The 20,241-nt window shown below is 31.0% G+C and overlaps 1 protein-coding gene across 7 annotated transcripts in view; it reads left to right on the forward strand.

Annotated features, from left to right (window-relative positions):
- Positions 1–16,898, forward strand: part of MYB (MYB proto-oncogene, transcription factor) — a 39,927-nt gene extending 23,029 nt beyond the window's left edge. For 6 of the 7 annotated variants that reach the window (XM_051997804.1, XM_051997807.1, XM_051997806.1 and 3 more), the window contains one exon: positions 13,276–14,036. In XM_051997804.1, the coding sequence (XP_051853764.1) occupies positions 13,276–13,392 (117 nt within the window). In that variant the 3' untranslated portion in view covers positions 13,393–14,036. Of the gene's footprint in view, positions 1–13,275; positions 14,037–15,311 lie in introns of those variants that run through there. The other variant, XM_051997805.1, reaches the window with a different exon arrangement.
- Positions 16,899–20,241: the final 3,343 nt, after the last annotated feature.

Raw genomic sequence — 20,241 nt, forward strand, 5'->3', positions numbered from 1 at the left:
TGGTAGACTATTTTCTGACCCCTTTCACAATATTTTCTCATCTGCCAATTCCAAAATAATTATCTACTGCCTATTTTTCATTACACACAGTACTGCTAGAAATTTTACCAATTACAAATTTATGTGGATTAAAAATAATACTTTTTACTTTTCTCCTGACACCTAACAAAAATTCAGGTGCACTAAAGGAATGGGAGTTTTGATCAGAGCATGGAATATGTTTTGAGACCAGGGTAGAACAGCTTTGAATATTTTGTTAACATTTTCAACATAGAACAGAATGAGAGTATGAGACTTTAATTAGTTTGGAGAAAGGGTAATTAGGAACTTGAAGGATGCCAATGACAAGCTTTTCCTATTTCACAATTTTGCCACAGATTGCCTATTCATCCAGGAAAGAAAAAAGAAAAATTTCCTTTTTTTCCATTTCCATTTCCCTTCTGTATTGCACGGCCCTCTGTTCTCAGGATGCAGAATATAGGCCAAAAACTATTATAATCTGTTATATAGGTTATATATAACTTTTATATATAAGTTTCATGGACTAGCTTGGGAACCTGACCAATATTTATATCATTGTTTCTATGAGAAAAAGAAGTTGCAAGATCAATAAATTTTTTATATACAATTTCCAAGCTAAGTTCTCTCTGTAATATATCCAAATTTAAGTATAAATAAGTAGCTCTTAGATTACCATTTGGAGGGATTATCATTACCATTGCTTCCTTAAGTTATCACAGAAAATTGAGTTATTACTTTTTAAACTATATTTGTTATTTCGTTATTTTTCCTATTACATTTTTTAAAAATTTAACATTAATTTTTAAAAAAAAATTGAGCTCCAAATTCTCTTCCTGCCTTCTGTCCTTTTCCTAAGTCTTCAAAAGACAAGCAATATAATATTGATTATACATGTGAAGTTATGTAAAACATTTCTGTGTTAGACATTTTGCAAAAGAAAATGCATTTTAAAAAGCTGAGAAAAATAAAATGAAAAACATATGCTTTGATATGCAATTCGGACTCTACCAGTTCTCCTTCTAGAAATAGCATTTTTTCTTTATGGGTCCCTTAGAATTGTCTTAGATCATTGTTTTAATCAGAGCAACTAAGTCTTTCATAGTTAGTCATCATTACAATTTTTCTATTACAATGTTTTCTTGGTTCTTCTCACTTCACTTTGCATTAGTTCACACAAGACTTCCCTAAGTTTTTCTGAAACCATCATGTTCATCATTTCTTTTGTGAGCTATTCCTTTTTTAAATTATTGTATAAAATTCAAAAATGGTTTTGCATAATATGGAAATGTTTTCAGTGTATTCTTAAATTTTAATTAATGGAGATTTCTAATTATTTTTAAACCATTATTTAATTTGATCAAATTGATGATTCATAGCTAAACCATTACACCTAGAATTGGAATTAGTAAACTAGGGTCAACTAAATCTTTTCCCACTCATGACCCCTTTTTTGCCCAAGAAATACCTCAAGTATAAAGGTATACAAAAGAGGAAGACAAATCAAACATTTACTGATAATAAACTACAATTTTATCAACCCCTTGTTATGAGACTTTACATTATATATATATAAAGTTTAATGTGAAAATTTTTTTCATGATATGCCAGTTTATTTAATCAGTGTCAACCATCCAACTGCATAGCTCAAATTCTTCATAATCAAAAACGAAACAAAAGTAAATATATTTTAAGACTTGAGTTGTCTCATCTTATCTGCAGTACATAATCTGTTATCTATACTGATCAAATTGGATATCTATCAAATCTTTCCTTCACTTTTTGTATATTGTCCCTAGACCAGAAGTCTAATTGCTAAAATCAGTTTCAAACTCTGGTACATTAAACATTTGATATTGCTTCAAGTAAATTGATAATTTTTAATTTTAAAAGTCTCCCAAACCTATGTAAATCTATTAATAATAATACAACTTTTTGTTTTAAACAAAATCGGTTGTAAAAATTCTAATTAGCAAGTTAGAATCTGTTAATTTTTACCTAAACTTTACCGGTATATCCTCTGTCATATTTTGTTTTCAGGAAAACAGGGTCTATCTATTTAACTTCAGAGTATGTCTTACATAAAAGAAGAGATATCAATATAGTTTTCAAAGAGTTATTACTTAGGCTAGGGCAAAGCACTGGGCCTGGAATATAGTAGGTACTTAATAAATGTTAGTTGACTGATTGACTGACAAAGAATTTCCTTGGAACAAACCAGATATAATCCCCAAAGCTATTTTGAGGTTTCTTGAAAAGAAGCTTTATAATTTCTTAAAACCAACAAAAACTTATTGAATTAAATTTAAGATATGAATCACTAGTGTGGCATTACAATTAATTTTTAAATCTATGTCATACCTCCAAAAATTACATTAAGTACCAAAAAAACAAACAAACAAACAAAAAAAAAAAACTACTGTGGCACACTTTTTGTTTTGAAAAGTTTCATATATATATACATATATATATATATATATATGCATAAAGAGTAAATAATAAAAATAAAACAAATACTTTAAACAATAAACCAGTTGAGGTAATCATAAACAATATTAAAGACACTTATTTTGACTAGTTATGTGATTACATAGTATCTGTTCCAATTCTGCTTGGTTTAGCCATATATCAATCTTTTAGGCAACGTTGCCATTTGAAAGCAAGACAGAACATTCATTTAAGAACTGAAAAAGTGAGCCAATGAATTGCTTTGTACATATATATATATATATATATATATATATATATATATATATATATGATGTATGATATATATGCATATGTATATAGTAGATATATAGATATGTGATAAGCTTTACATATACATGTACATACATATATCCATAGAATTAATTGTTTTCTTCTTTAAAAAATTAAATCTGTAAGAAATAATGACTTTTGGTGAAACCCTCTCTAACCATCTTAAGTTCATTGATGATTCTGCTTAAAAGAACAGCTTTTTCCCTAATGCATAAAATAAGATTGCGCTTTTAAGAATTACTTGCTTTAATTTCAAACTGTGAAAATTAACCTGGATACTTTTATAATAAAATATTATGGGAAATTTCTTAGATTTGAGTTTTTCATCTTCAGAATGTATGAAATGCATGCATTACACTACAAATTATGTATTCAGCCTGGAGGTCCTCCTGTATTTGAATTGGAAAAGGGAGTGTGCCTTTATAAGGTCGTGTCTTGAATATGTAGGTAGAAAAAGAGTATAGTTGGGAACAGAGCCATCAAAGAAAAACTGATAAAAATGTATGTGGTTCATAGAGAAAAGTAATGGATCTGGAGTCAGAGAAACGTGAATTTGAATCTCATTCTGCTATTTAACTAATTGTGTAAATTTGGACAAGTCACTTAACTTTTCTGGATCTCAGTTTCTTTTATCTAAATAGTTGAAATGTGAACTAGATTATCAACTTGCTGTACTGGATAGAAAGCTACTTCAGAATCGGGAAAACTTAGGTTCAAATTCTGCCTTAGAGAATTGCCATCATTTGCAAATCATTTTATACCTCTCAGACTTAGTTTCCTAATCTGGAAAATGACGATTATAATAGCACCTATATCTCTGGATTGTTTTGAGGGTTAAATGGGAAAACATGTGTAAAGCACTGTGTAAACTTTAAAACTCAAGATTAACATTAGCTTCCACTCTTCTTCTATCTCTAAATGCCATAATACTAAATTATATTTTGACCTTGATTCACATTTTTTAAAAAAAAGATATACCAAATCTAGAAATTTATGTAATTTGATGCCTTTGTGTCTGTCTGTACTTTCCTTCTTCCATGCAAGGTTCCTGTGAGAGGGTATCTGGGATTCCCAAGGTAAAGGACATTGAACTACTGTCATCCTTAGTTACAAAGGAGGATTGAAATGAATGTTTTTTCAATGTTTTCCCTTCATAGAGAAAAATATTTCTAGTTATAAAATATGCCCATTTAACAGTTGGATATAAATAAATTGTATCAATGAAAACGATTTGGCTAAATAGAAGGTTTTTTTTTTTTTTAATTCTATGGAATTGAACTAAAGTTATAAACCTTCCAAACTGTATTGTTCTCTATTTATAATTTTCCTTCATTTCCTATTTAAAACTTTAGTTTAAAAGATGTTCCTTCATTTCCTATTTAAAACTTTAGTTTAAAAGATGTATTCATATATACTCACTTTCCTCTTTTTTTGTAACCACAGAATGACAGCCTTAAATTTGAATTTCCTGACTTGTCACAATCTTAACTTTTTTTAAACAATGAATTTAATTTAAGCAAATTTCCAGCTATTTTTATATAAAAATTTCACCTAAGAATTTTAGAGTACTATTGATAACAATATTTACATTTTACCCAATTCTTTGGAATATATATCAAGCCACTCATCTTTATTTATTTATATTGCCTGTCTTTGTTAGTATAGTAATAATTTAGTGAACCACATAGCATTCTTGATAGCATATCATTGAAGTGTTCATAGGTAAATAGGATTGAGAAATTGTCTGTTTCCTAGAACACAAGAAAAAAAACTTGTAGATTTAAAGCTTGAGTGGACCAAAGAGATTATTTAGTCCAAAACTTAATGAAACAGAGTCAGGTAAAATGTCTTGCTTAAACTCACAAGACTAATAATGAGTAAAGCAAGGAATTAATAAGTTCAGAATTCTTTCCCTTTCACTGAAGCTTTACCAGTGATTCAATAGCTTATATAATATTAAGAGATTTAGATCTGGAAGAGACCTCAGATATTATCTAGCTTGGCTCCCTTATTTTTAAAATGAAAAAAACTTTTTTTTCTCAGAGTGGGGGAGTGACTTTTTTAGAGTTTTTGTCCTGCATTCTTTTCCCCTTTAGTATAATGGCCCTCCTTTCCTATAGCACATATTATCCTTAAAGAAGAGCCTACAGGCTGCTAAAATATGATTTAACTAGTCAATTCAGTAAATAAAATTATCTAAGCCCATTTAGTTGATTGATTTTTTTCCATCTTCCCATTAGGATAGTTGTGTTGTCTTGTATCAAGATAGTCTATTTGAGACATTTTGACATCATTCATCCTTCATTCCCTTTTTCTCTTCATCCAGGAGGTTCTCAGTAGTGGGTCACTTATTCCCACTTCATTTGTAAAAATTCACTGTGGCACCATTAATATTTTAGTGACCTATGACAATATATGTTCTCTATTAAGTGAGCACACTGTAGCTTTTGAGTTTAATTAAGAATGACTAATTAAGGAAGGAAAAGCATTGGAGCTTAGTCAGGACACCCTGCTCCAGGCAATCTTAACAAGACATGATGACTTGGTTTTTATTTAATGACACTTGGGGCAAATAAACATTCTGGGACTGAATATCCCCCAGACCTGGCAAGGTAGAATTGATTTAGAGCAACTTGGACCTTGGATTCTTTTTTGTTTATTAAGCTATGACCAACAAAATGACTGGTGAAAGAACTTGATGTCTTTGTGAATAATGGTGACACAAGAGATTAGAGAGGTGTGGTAGTCTATATTATGATCAAATTTTAGAAATAAGGGAATAGAAGCTGCTGCTTCCAGAAGGCATCAAAGACACTTCCCTTAACCTAGTGATTATTAAAAGAGGATTGGATCAAAAGGATATAAATTTATGGACTCATCTGTACCATTTTTAAAAATCACTATTCCCTCTCAAAAAACAACAGCAGCAGCAACAGCAACCTACAAACCAATAACCAGAAACTATTAATGCTTTTTTTTTTTGCATGAGAAAACATCAATTGTTTACTCTATAGTTGGCAATGGCAGATTGAATTTCAGTGGAGTATGTGAGGAAGTTAAAAAGAATGTATTTAATCTGAGAACAATTAGAGAATTACTTAGCTAATTTGTCAAGAAGATGGTCTTTTCACCATGATCAGGATTTTTTTAGCATCACCTGTTCACTTATGATCTATACATTTTTGGAAATAATTCTGACATCCCAAATCTTAAGTTCCAAAAATACTGTTTTTAGGGGCAGCTAAGTCGTGCAGTGGATAGAGCACCAGCCCTGAAGTCAGGAGGACCTGAGTTTATATCTTGCCTCAGCCACTTAACACTTTGTAGCTATGTGACCCTGGGCAAATCACTTAAATCCAATTACCTCAGCAAAAAAAAAAAAAAAAAAAGATATTGTTTTTAAATGAATTATGTAGACCGAGTAGTTAATCCACATTGCTGTTTCTTCTTACTTGATTGTTTTTCTATCCAGTGCTATTTTTGCTTTTTGGCTAACCTTAGTATTGCTTCAGAGTAATTTGGCTTTCCAGAAAATGGTAAGATTGATTAGTTTTCATATGTTCGTAAGTATTAGTGATAATATGGTGAATTGATAGCCTGGCCATGAAGCCAGGAAGATCTGGGACCAAATTCCACTTCTGACACAGGCTGACTCTGAGTATTGGAAACTTTCTTAACTACTCAGTACTCCCTAGAGAATTCTCAAAGGCTAAAAGTCACAGAGAAAGTGGCCAACTTGCACTGAAAGAATGAGTTTCCTTGCCCAAGAAATTCCCTATATCAGTGAAATCATAGGCTTTATCCCTACCTGGTCTATACATATTCATGTCTATGTATATATCATTTCTTTACAATAATCACTATTAAGACTTCAGAACATGGAGAATATAATTGCTTAGACTATTGCTAATCCAAATTTTCAACTGTCACTGCCTACAATAATGGTATAAATATAGGACAACAAAAACAATTCATATTCTAGATGAGAATGTGAAGAGAAACTAGTTCTGGCAGAAAACCACCTTTGACATAGTCTTCTCTTGTCTTACTGTTCTGGTTTCTACATGGGGTCCAAGTATTTATTTAATGTATTTTACCAGGATATCCCAGTTAAAGCTTTGACAGATTGTTTACATTTCTCTCCTGCCCAGGGGCAGCTAAAGACACGTTACAGGATAAGTGAGATGATTTGGCTGCCAGGAGAAGGATATGCTAGTTAGATTATTAGTGTAAAAATGAACTAAGGAGAGTTACAACCTGGAAACTGCCATATGGGTCAGTAGAGTGCCATTCATGTCCAGAATTCTTATCAATAATTCTAGTGTAAGTGAAATGAAAATTCATCAGCAAAAAAGGAATAATGGGAACACATAAACATGTATATGATGTTATTGAAAACCATTCTTTTATACTCTAAGATTCCCTGCCTACAATCCTCATTAGTTTGTCAAAATTCCTATTGACTTCTTGAAATGCACTATTGAGCCTCAGGTTAAAAATGAGATCTGAAAGAGGAAAACAAGATAGGGTCTGCCAAAGTGACATTTCAGTTGTTGGGATATAAATTTCTTTTTCTTTATCTAGATATTTAATTTTCTGCTCTTTCTTGAGTTCCTCTTATGATTTTGTAAAGCAATATACTTATTATATCTTTTGCTCCTTTCATCTTCATCACTCAATGTCGCCATCTTGTCAAGAGAAACTACATGGTGTTCTACTCTTGTACCCCTTTCCAACCACCCATCCTTCATATTCTCTTTATCTTTGTTCCTTGACCAAGTGGCTTCTATGGTTTGTGCTAATATTATGCCAATATAGGGAGACTTATTTAGTTATCCTAAGAGAGAAATATTTCTTTAGGTTGACTTCATGTGCTATGAGTTTTAATGTTTTTTGGAAACTGCCTTTTGTTGGAAGGTCTGATACTTTAGCTAAATTAGGATTATGTTCAGCCTGGAATAAACTGATTATCAAGTAGTAAAAGACCTATATAAATATGTATTATATATATATAATGTATACACATTCTTATGTTCATATTTGGTTCCTTTATTGTGTTCTTACTGGGGAAAGTTATGATTGTTGAGGAATCATTAAATATTTTTGAATGATGGTTATTGACATTGAGAGATATCTGGAGTAGAAGTAGTATTTTAATATTAAAAATAATTTCATATAAATATTAATGAAACCAATAATTCTGGTAATTCGGAGACTTGGTTTGTTATTAGAATTGTGCTCAATTGTGTTCAGGTAGTTAACTATGAATACAAGATGGGGGAGATTTGGTTAGATGGCAACTTCTCTGAAATAGATTTAGGGGTTTCTAGGAGAATGAATTCCATGTATTTAGTCAGGTGATATTGTAGCCAAATAAACTAAGAGGATCTTAGTCATACTTTTCAGGAACAAGAAGGTGTTAGTCACTTTTCTGCACTGATCCTATTCCATTTGAAGTTTTGTGTTCAGTTTTTAGTGCCAGAAGTGAGAAAAAACCATAATAAGTTGAAGACTATTCAGAGGAAATGGTGGATGGTAAAGGGTTTGGAGCCAATACTAAATGAGGATTTGTTGAAAGAATAGGTGATGAATAGCGAAGAGAAGTGTCATAAGTCACATAATAATCATGTTAATATATCCTAAAGTTTTTCATGTGGAAGAGGGATTTGAATTTTGTTTAACCTCAAAGAACAGAACTGTGAACTATATTACTTGATTTACTACAATGAATTCTGTCTCATTGGAAATTTTCTTTTCTGTTTATTTGGTATATTACAGTAAGGAATTCCATTTGTATAACAGTTGGAAGAGGGCTTTTGAAATTCTGTTATTTTGATTCTGTGATCCTCCTGAAGAGATCTAATAAACTATGACACTAGGCAGTACTCTCTATACCATTTATCAAGAGAGAAAGTGAAGGCCAGAATGAGGGCATGGCATATTTGGGCTTCTTTGCTTGTTTTAGTTTTATTATTTTTTGTTTGTTTGAATCGTCAACCTTGGCACAATACTTGGCACGTAGTTAACCATTTAATAAATTCTCATTCATTTGATTTGAGAAATTTTTCTTTATTATCAATTAATCCTTCAAAATTTATTAAGTATCTATTAGATGCCAGACACTTTTTAATGAATGAAATAATACCTACTTAAAGTTTAAGGTCCAAAAGAAGAAAACCCAACTTTATGGAGTAGTTTCCTTAGATATGTTGCTATTCAAGGAACTAAATAATACATTGGCTGGCACTAAGCACAGTGCCTATTACATGTAGATGATTGGTTGTTTAGTTGAGTGATAGATCTCTGGATCTAGAGTCAGAAAGACTATAATTCAAATTCAGACTCGAGATCCTTACTAACTATGTGTCCATGGGTAACTCACTTAACTACTCTGTTTCCTCCTTTGTAAATCAGGATAATAACAGTATTTGTAAAGAACTAAGCACAGTTCCTGGCTCATGGTAGCCACTATTTAAATGCTTATTCCTTTTCCCTTTTCAATTCAGTAAAAAATCTAACAGAAGGTTATTTATTTACATAGTACAATGTAGATTTTATTGTGAACAATTCACTTTATCCCCTTAAGACCTTAGTTTTCTTATCTAGAAAAGAAGGAAGTTGAGCTAAGCAACTTCTAAGGTCTCTTTTATGCTGAATCTATAAAATACTAAATATTAGTGCAAGAATAGAGGTTTATGTTTCACTTTTTTATTTTTCCCATTTAATAGTATTTTGTTTTTCCAATTACACATATAGTTTACAATATTACAATAGAAAAATTTTGAATTGCAAGTTTTTCTCCTTCCCTTCCCATTCCTCCCTCTTTCCCAAGACAAGTAGTCTGATATAGATTATACGTAACATGTATATTCTTGATTTGTGACAAAACATTTTCTTTAAAAAAAAAAACTTAAAAAAACTGTGAGAATTCTATAGCAATTTAACTCAAATGAATAAATCACTTATTTTATATGTGGAGTGGGGCTAAGAGTCTCCACCTATAATGGGAAGGGTGGATTCTCAGTATGAAAAACCACCCACAAGTATGGAATAACTGATAGCTTAAGAGTATTAGATGTTATTATCACATAGCTAATAGACATGAGAAGCAGGGATTTGAACTAGGTCTTCCTGACTCCAAGACTGCTTTTTTAGTCACTAGCCTGACTTCTCTTTTTAAAAATATATAGAAGAAAAATAATTGACTTAAAAAAGAAATTATGACCATCATATTTCTAAGTTTTTAATACCATGCTATTCTATAGTGAGATGAAACCAAATTGGAAATTTAGACTTGTTATGGCTTTAAAAGTTGGAGATTCTTTTTTAATTTTAAATAATATTTTATTTGTCCCAAAATGTAAAGACATTTTTAAACATTCTTTTAAAAAAATGAGTTCTTAATTTTCTCCCTCTCCTCCCTCTTCCTTAAGAATTCCATTAAGCAATTTGATAGGTTATATATGTACAATCATGTAAAATGTATTTCCATATTAGTCATGTTGTGAAAAGAGAAACAGATCAAAAGGGGAAAAGATCACAAAAAAAATAAAGTGAAACATACTATGCTTCAATTTTCATTCAGACTCCAATTCTTTCTCTGGATGTGGATAGCATTTTTCATCATGAGTCCTTTATAGCTGTCTTGAAATAGCTAAATCATTCACAGTTGATCATGTACAATATTGCCATCTGAGTACAATGTTCTTGTTCTACTTTCTGGAAGGAATTTTTTTTTTTTTAATTCAAAATATTCCAAAGAATTGTAGTATGCAACAGACTCTGTATATTTCACCCTCTTTCAACTAAGCAGATAGGGAAAAAAATTCTTGTGTTGAGCCATCAAAGAAAGTTACTGCTATCCAGGTTCTCCTGGAGAGAGAGGGGAAAACAACAAATATAACTTGGCACTGGATTAAGCATCTATGTCATCTTTAGACTTTTTTTAAAAGATATATGACATTCTAGAAAATATCAAAATGATTTGCCTTGTTACATAGCACTGCAAATTATTTGTTAACTCTGTGCTTCCAAAATAAGGCATACACATTTCGAACCATGTTATTTACATTTACAATGAGACTATGGATTAGTATCAGGATGAAACATAAATGAGGAGCTCAATTTTTTATATTCATTGGACCTTGTAAAAAGTCAGAAGCTCAGAGCTGCCAAACTTTGGTCATCTTCTAGCCCAAATTTCAGCAACCTGCTTAGAAAATATTATAGCCAGACTAATCTTCCTCAAATTTGCTACCATTGTTATGGTTCCATATTTCTTATTATATTTAGTCTAATTTCTTATGCTTATCCTACTTCTTTTACCTATCCTGTCCTCTTTATAATATTCTGTTTGGCACTATTCCACAACATTAACTTTTTGCTGTAGTTTGAACTGAATCTGTTGCCAGGCTAATTTCTACATTATGCCTATGCTTATATAGTCCAGAATGCTTTTCCCCAGACCCTTCGCTATGGCTATCCAAATTCAAGCTCTTCCTCCTCCAGAAAGTTCTTTCTAGCTATTTCTATTCCTAATGATCTCTCCTTTCTTTTACTCCTGCCCTATTTGTATTATGTATTAAGATATTGTTGTCTATTACTCACTGTTTTATATTGTGGGCTGGAGCCTTGGACCTAAAGTCAGAAGACTTGGATCATCTATGTGACCCTAGGAAACTCACTCAACTTATATCTGTCTCAGTATACTCATGGGTAAAATGATGATGATGATAATAACATCTACTTCTCAGGAATGTTGTGAGAATAAAATGAGATAATCAATGAAGCATTTTGCAAATTTAAGGCCTCCTGAGATTATAGTTATATATTTGATTGGGACTTTAATAGTTAATCTGAACCCCTCATTTTCAGATGAGGAAACTAGGATTCAAGCAAATTAAGATATTTAGCCAAGAGCTCACTGATAGAAAGTATTAGAGATAAGATTTGAACTAAATCTTCAGATTCCAAAGTTGGTTCGACTTTCTACTGTACAACATTGTCTTTTCAGGATTAAAGGTGTGTTGGTTTTTGGTTTTTAATCTATAATGCCTAGCACAGTGCTAGCATATCTCCACAGGTGTTGAATAAACATTAGTTGATTGAGTTATAGTTCTCATTTAGTTGGCTTGCTTATAATAGGCTTTTATTTTATTTTATTTTTTGCAATAATAACTTTTAGTTTTCAACATTTATCTTTGCAAAACTTAGTGTCCCACATTTTTCTCCCTTTCTTCCATCTCCCTCCTCTTCTGAATAGCAAGTAATACCATATAGGTTAAACATGTGCAGTAGAATAAGCATTTTTAAGTGACTGATAATAATCTGTAAATATATTTATAATCTTGGGCAAATCACTTCCTCTTCCATGGGTCTCGGTTTTTTTTTTTTATCTGTAAAATAGAGATTGTACTTATGATTTTCAAGATGTTGATTTTTTCTAACTCTAAATTCTATTTTCCTTCCTACTATGAAGAGTGAAATTTAAATGTTAGTTGTTTTCTGTTCTCAACTAAAGTTTATATTCGTTGATGCTAAGCAACACTGCAGATGTGAAATAAGTTGTGACTTCTGCTACATAATAAATAGTAACAGCTGTGCAATTAAATAACAAACTTTGGTGGTAAAAATGAAGTCTAAATTAACTAAAAGAAAAGATATAATGTATTTAGGAAGTGTTACTAAATTCTAGCATGACTGCAAATTTTACACTTTGCACAGCTCAAGGCAATGATAATTTGCCTAGTGAGTAAATACATGTGCAGCCCTTAATATCACCTGTCTGGAGTATTGCTTGATTTTCGTCTTCCTAATGGATAACATGATTTAGAAAAAAAAAATCTTGAGAAATGAATGTTGTTTTTTCAGGTAAATTCTGTTGTGTTTTTTTCTCTTTCAGAAAGAAACATTGTTACATGTACACACACGCACACGCACACGCACACGCACACACACACACACACACACACATGTGTTGATCCCTACCCCCACCAAAAAGAATTTGTCTGGGAGTATGGTATATGAAACCACTATATATGTATGCTTACATACACATATTCTACATATATACACATATGTATATGTATGTATATATACATATATTTACAATGTATATGCACACATCTATTCAGCTAGGTATCAGGTAGATGGAGTGCCAGGCTTGGAGTCAGTTAAGACTCATTTTCCTGAGTTCAAATGTGGTTTCAGACACATACTAGCTATATAACCCTGGGCAAGTAATTTATACTATAATATATTTATATTATATATAAATCTTTATATAATATATTATATCATATCTTTATAATATAATCTTTATATTAATATATAAATCTTTATATTCCTCTGATATTTAAAATAAAGATGTAACCGGAATGACAAAGTATCTAAATAATGAATACTAAATCATCAGTAATCCATTTTCCCTTTGAGATACTGGATTGATGACCTTGAAGAAAGGAAAAGTAAAACTTTGTCATCTTCTTTTTCATGCAGCATCTTAGTAATGCCTGGGAATCTGTATCCTGTGGGAAGACAGAAGATCAAATGATGGCCTCTGATCAAGGACGGAAATATATAAATGCATTTTCTACCAGGACTCTGGTCATGTGAGACTCTTTCAGACAAGCATTATGGTTTTCAGAACACTTCAGAATGACGTGGGATTTACCATTCCTCTACATGAATCTCTTCATGAATGGGAGAAGGACCTATTTTTGTTGTGGTACAACAGTTGGGAGCAGCACCAAGTGCATCTTTAGTCACTGAGCATATTCTTGTTGGATTTCACCCAACTAAAATAATTTTTATATAAATGACAGTTCTACCTAAATTATTAGGTAATAAATTATAATCAGTTATTAAATATCTTAATGCAGAATTTTAAAAAATTTAAATGATTTCCCCCCTGTATTTTTGAAGATCCAACAGACCAGTATTGTTTTCCTGTGATGACTTGCTTTGGAATTTTGTATAAAGAACAGGTACTCAAACATTTCTCTTTCTAAATCACTAAACAGAATTCATTGATATGAGACAAATCAGTAAAAGCATTACTATTAATGTTAGTTTAATACCAAGGGAAAACTAGTCAAAACTGTAAACGCTCATGGTGACAAAGTTTGAAGTACTCTGATTTTGTTACTGTACTAAACCTTGTTTTGTGTGTTTTGTTTTTGGTTAGCTTGCTTTAAAAATTGTTACTGTATGAAACATAGTTTTATGAGAACAAATTATATTTTTATTCAATAATTTAATTTTGTAAATGCCAAATGGATAATGTGTTTTGCTGCTATGAACTTTTAGCATATAGACATGCTGCTAGTGTAAAGGAGGCAGTAGAGCTTAATTCAAAAAGGAAACAAACTTGGTTTTAGCTAATTGGCTTTGCCTTAGAATTTCTGACTTTTTTTTTTTTTTTTATCTGTAAAATAGAGATTGTACTTATGATTTTCAAGATGTTGATTTTTTCTAACTCTAAATTCTATTTTCCTTCCTACTATGAAGAGTGAAATTTAAATGTTAGTTGTTTTCTGTTCTCAACTAAAGTTTATATTCGTTGATGCTAAGCAACACTGCAGATGTGAAATAAGTTGTGACTTCTGCTACATAATAAATAGTAACAGCTGTGCAATTAAATAACAAACTTTGGTGGTAAAAATGAAGTCTAAATTAACTAAAAGAAAAGATATAATGTATTTAGGAAGTGTTACTAAATTCTAGCACGACTGCAAATTTTACACTTTGCACAGCTCAAGGCAATGATAATTTGCCTAGTGAGTAAATACATGTGCAGCCCTTAATATCACCTGTCTGGAGTATTGCTTGATTTTCATCTTCCTAATGGATAAAATGATTTAGAAAAAAAAAATCTTGAGAAATGAATGTTGTTTTTTCAGGTAAATTCTGTTGTGTTTTTTTCTCTTTCAGAAAGAAACATTGTTACATGTACACACACGCACACGCACACGCACATGCACACACACACACACACACACACACACACATGTGTTGATCCCTACCCCCACCAAAAAGAATTTGTCTGGGAGTATGGTATATGAAACCACTATATATGTATGCTTACATACACATATTCTACATATATACACATATGTATATGTATGTATATATACATATATTTACAATGTATATGCACACATCTATTCAGCTAGGTATCAGGTAGATGGAGTGCCAGGCTTGGAGTCAGTTAAGACTCATTTTCCTGAGTTCAAATGTGGTTTCAGACACATACTAGCTATATAACCCTGGGCAAGTAACTTATACTATAATATATTTATATTATATATAAATCTTTATATAATATATTATATCATATCTTTATAATATAATCTTTATATTAATATATAAATCTTTATATTCCTCTGATATTTAAAATAAAGATGTAACCGGAATGACAAAGTATCTAAATAATGAATACTAAATCATCAGTAATCCATTTTCCCTTTGAGATACTGGATTGATGACCTTGAAGAAAGGAAAAGTAAAACTTTGTCATCTTCTTTTTCATGCAGCATCTTAGTAATGCCTGGGAATCTGTATCCTGTGGGAAGACAGAAGATCAAATGATGGCCTCTGATCAAGGACGGAAATATATAAATGCATTTTCTACCAGGACTCTGGTCATGTGAGACTCTTTCAGACAAGCATTATGGTTTTCAGAACACTTCAGAATGACGTGGGATTTACCATTCCTCTACATGAATCTCTTCATGAATGGGAGAAGGACCTATTTTTGTTGTGGTACAACAGTTGGGAGCAGCACCAAGTGCATCTTTAGTCACTGAGCATATTCTTGTTGGATTTCACCCAACTAAAATAATTTTTATATAAATGACAGTTCTACCTAAATTATTAGGTAATAAATTATAATCAGTTATTAAATATCTTAATGCAGAATTTTAAAAAATTTAAATGATTTCCCCCCTGTATTTTTGAAGATCCAACAGACCAGTATTGTTTTCCTGTGATGACTTGCTTTGGAATTTTGTATAAAGAACAGGTACTCAAACATTTCTCTTTCTAAATCACTAAACAGAATTCATTGATATGAGACAAATCAGTAAAAGCATTACTATTAATGTTAGTTTAATACCAAGGGAAAACTAGTCAAAACTGTAAACGCTCATGGTGACAAAGTTTGAAGTACTCTGATTTTGTTACTGTACTAAACCTTGTTTTGTGTGTTTTGTTTTTGGTTAGCTTGCTTTAAAAATTGTTACTGTATGAAACATAGTTTTATGAGAACAAATTATATTTTTATTCAATAATTTAATTTTGTAAATGCCAAATGGATAATGTGTTTTGCTGCTATGAACTTTTAGCATATAGACATGCTGCTAGTGTAAAGGAGGCAGTAGAGCTTAATTCAAAAAGGAAACAAACTTGGTTTTAGCTAATTGGCTTTGCCTTAGAATTTCTGACTTTTTTTTTTATTTTTTATATATACATACTTATTTTCCTTTTGTAATGCATTGGGAGTTTTATTCTGGGAGATTCTATGTTCGTTTGGTTTTTTGTTGGTTTGAAAAGCATGTGTTGCACCTTCTTTTATTTTTGGGAGATCTCTGTGTTGTTCATGTTGTCTGTTCTGTTTTGGTCAGTAAATCAATTAATCAATAAGAATTTATTAATTACCTACTATATGCCAGGTGCTGTGCTAAGCACTGGAGATACAAAGAAAGGCAAAAACAAAAGAACCCAGGTCCCCTTTTCAAGGAAATCACATTCTAATGGGGAACACAATATGCAAACAGTTATAGTGACAGGAATAAATTGGAGATGATCAACAGAGGGAAGGTACTAGGATTAAGGGAGATGGGGAAAGGCTTCTTGTTTCATATTCCAGCTGATCATTCCTTAATTCAACTTTTATATATTTGATTGGTGATCCAATTGTTTAAAATTGTATGGTTCTGAGTATTGCCATACTTAGCTTTCACAGATCTGCAGCTATAGAGGTAGAACACTGATATTGATAGCTAAGCCTGACTTTGCTGCCTTAATAATATTTTGTGCAGGCTAATCTGCACTTAATTTTTGATATGACAATGTACTTAACTGCCTTGTAGAAAAATAAAGTTGTGTCCCTATTTTACTTATCTTTGATTTTTCTCTCAATTTCTTTCTTAGATAATATATAGTATAAGAGAACAGAATTGTTCTATAGTATTTCCTTTTTTAATAGAAGAGCTCAAAACTTTCTAAACAATTTGATAGTTTAACACTTGAGTGAGTTATGTGAAACTCAGGCTTCATCCTCATTTTAGAGAATGAGGAATCAAAGCATAGAGAAGTTAAATAATAGTTCACGAAAGAAAAATAGGCAAAAATCATGGACTATTAGAACTAAAAGAGACATTGGGGATCATTTGGCCCAACCTTCTCATTTTGTTATTGAGGAAACTGGGGCCTAGAGAGTGTAAATGACTGAAGTAGCCAATAATATAGCCCAGAAAGGTCATCACATCTGCCAACTGCCAAAATTATTATACCACACTTCCTAGGCCAAGTTTCTCAATATTCTCATCAATCATAATTTAAAGTTCACATATCCCACATTAAAATTTTCATAATGAATGATAATTAATATTTCTATATTTAGGGCATTTGTCACAGTTAACTAAAATGCCCTAAAATGATTATTTAACATACTTCAATTATTCCATCTGATATAATATTTTTAAAAACAATCCTGTTAATAGTATTTTAAAAATATTTTTGCATAAAAAGTACATTTTTCAAATTTCATATTAGTTCCTTCACTTCCAAAAATTAAGTAGCTCATACAGTGTTACTGATCAGTCAGATAATATGGAGTCAAAACCAGCCATTATTAAATATATTAAATAAATATATTAAAATTATATTCAACAATTATTAAAATAAATATAGGTGACAAGTCTGTTAGTACTTGACACTATGCAGAATAGAAATACTTATCCTTCCTCATGCTTGAAATTTAAATGTTTCTATACTGTGATTCTGTAAATCAACAGAAGTATGTTTTCATTGCACATAAAAATACAACATATAGATTCAAACTTACATGATGTACACATAGAAGAATATTGAACATCTGGGAAATGCATATTAAATTTCACTAGCCTTAATAATATTTTTTGTTCAACCTAATATTCTAAAATGGGTAAATATGTAATAAGATTAGTAAAATCAAAGTTGTAAACTCATCATAGATGATTATCTTTTCTGAATGGTTATTTGCAAGACTAAGCTGCACATAGGGGAATCTTAGGAATGTGGGATATTGATAGGACTCTAATTTATTCCCATGCCTTTAGTTAATTAAGACTACACTAAGTAGTAAGATAGATAGATAGATAAATATATTGTCATTCAATCATATTTTAGTCACATCTGACACTTTGTGACCCCATTTGGGATTTTTCTTGGCAAAAATCCTGGAATGGTTTGCCATTTCTTTCTCCAAGATAAATTAATAAAAGACCTTTTAGAAATAGGGTTCATAGCTTCCTTTGTAATTATATGGGTTTTGCACTTGAAGGATGCCTTAGAGACCTAGTACAATCCTGTAATTTAAAGGTAAGTAAATTAAATTCCAGAGATGTTGTCACTCAACATCTCCAAGCTGATGACACTCATAATTCCTTTCTTTTATTCTAGGATTCTTTGTATTATATCCACAAATCCAATTATTCCAATCTGTCCTAGTGATTAATAACTTTGGATGAAAAATAAGCACTAGGACATGGAATCTAAACTCAATTTTCATCACAACCAAGTAGAGGACATAAGTTTCATTAATAAGCATTAGTCAAAGATGTCAGATGGAGTGTACAAACTAAAACAATTAGAAGAAAAACAGTTAATCCAGTAAATTCTTTTATAGCAAGTTTCTCTGATAAAAGTGTTAGATCTAAGACATATAAGGAATCAATTGAAATTTTTAAGAACAAGATCTACTCTCCAATAGATAATTGACCAAAAGTTATTAACAGGAAGTTTTCTTTTTTCCCTTTAGTTTACATTTTTATATTCAAAATATATTCATAGTTTTCAACAATCACCCTTGCAAAACCATGCATTCCAAATTCCATGTGTTTCAAATTTTTTTCTCCCTCTCTTCCCTCCTCCCTTAGACAGCAAATAATCTAATAGATGTTAAACATGTATAATTCTTCTATACATATTTCCACAATTATGCTGCACAAGAAAAACCAGATCAAAAAGAAAAAAAATGAGAAAGAAAACAAAGCAACTGACCAACAAAAAAGGTGAAAATACTATATTGTGATCCATATTCAAACTCCACAGTCTTCTTTCTGAAGGCAGAGGGCTCTCTCCATCACAAGCGTATTGGAATTGACCGGATAAGATTTTTCAAAGAAAGAAATCCAAGCTCAACAACAATATGAATAATACTCCAAATCATTAATAATTAGATAAATTTGAATTAAAACATCTTTAATATTTTGCTATACACTTATTAGAATGACAAAATTATATTTTAAAAAACTGACATGTGGGAGGGGATACAGAAAAAGTAAAGATGAATACATTATTGACAGAGCTATCAATTTGTGCAGTTATTCTGGAAAAAAATTTTAAATTATGTCCCCAAATTAACTTAATTGTGCATATTGTTTGACCCAGTGATAGCACTATACGAAATGAAAGAAAGAAGAAAAAGATGCATGTGTAAAACTTGAAGTAAGTTGTGGCATTAGGGTGTTTTTTTTTGGTTGTTGTTGTTTATGGCAAAACCCAGAAACTATGGGAAGTTCTCTTCAACTGGGAAATGATTATACAAATTGACTATGAATAGAATGTGAATTTAGTAGAATATTATTATGCTATAAGAAATAACAAGCAGAACAGCTTCCGAGAAGCCTGAGAAGATTTGTATGAACTGATGTAAGAGTGAATTGAGAAAAACCAGGAGAATAATTTCCACAATAACAACATTGTAAAATCTTTGAAAAGCTGTTAATGAAACAATTAACCACAGTTTAATTAGACAAATGATGATGTACATTACTTATCTCCTGACAGAAAGGTGATAAATTCAAGGTGCAGACTGAAACATTGATCATTTGGGAGATGGCTTATATAAGAATTTGTTTTGCTTGATTATACATATTTATTACAAGAGTCCTCCCTCCTTTTAAAAAAAAATTTCAGTGCTGTAGTGGAAGAAAAAGAATAGAGAGAAAACAGAAAAGAAAATAGGCTTATTCAAGCATTTTAAAATATAGAAAATATCAGGAAGATCAGAAGGAATAATATATATACAGGATAATTTTGAAAGCTACATATTGAGCTGACTAAATATTTTAAAAGAAAGGCTTATTATATATAGTAGAGACCCTTAGTGTCATGTATAATTCTATTTTTCTGTTCTGCTAGGTATATGGAAATGACTAATTATTGTTTGTTAAATTCCAATAAAATATCAAAAAAAAA

This window comes from Antechinus flavipes, chromosome 4 (assembly GCF_016432865.1).
Source record: "Antechinus flavipes isolate AdamAnt ecotype Samford, QLD, Australia chromosome 4, AdamAnt_v2, whole genome shotgun sequence".
In the NCBI taxonomy this organism is placed as follows: domain Eukaryota; kingdom Metazoa; phylum Chordata; class Mammalia; order Dasyuromorphia; family Dasyuridae; genus Antechinus; species Antechinus flavipes.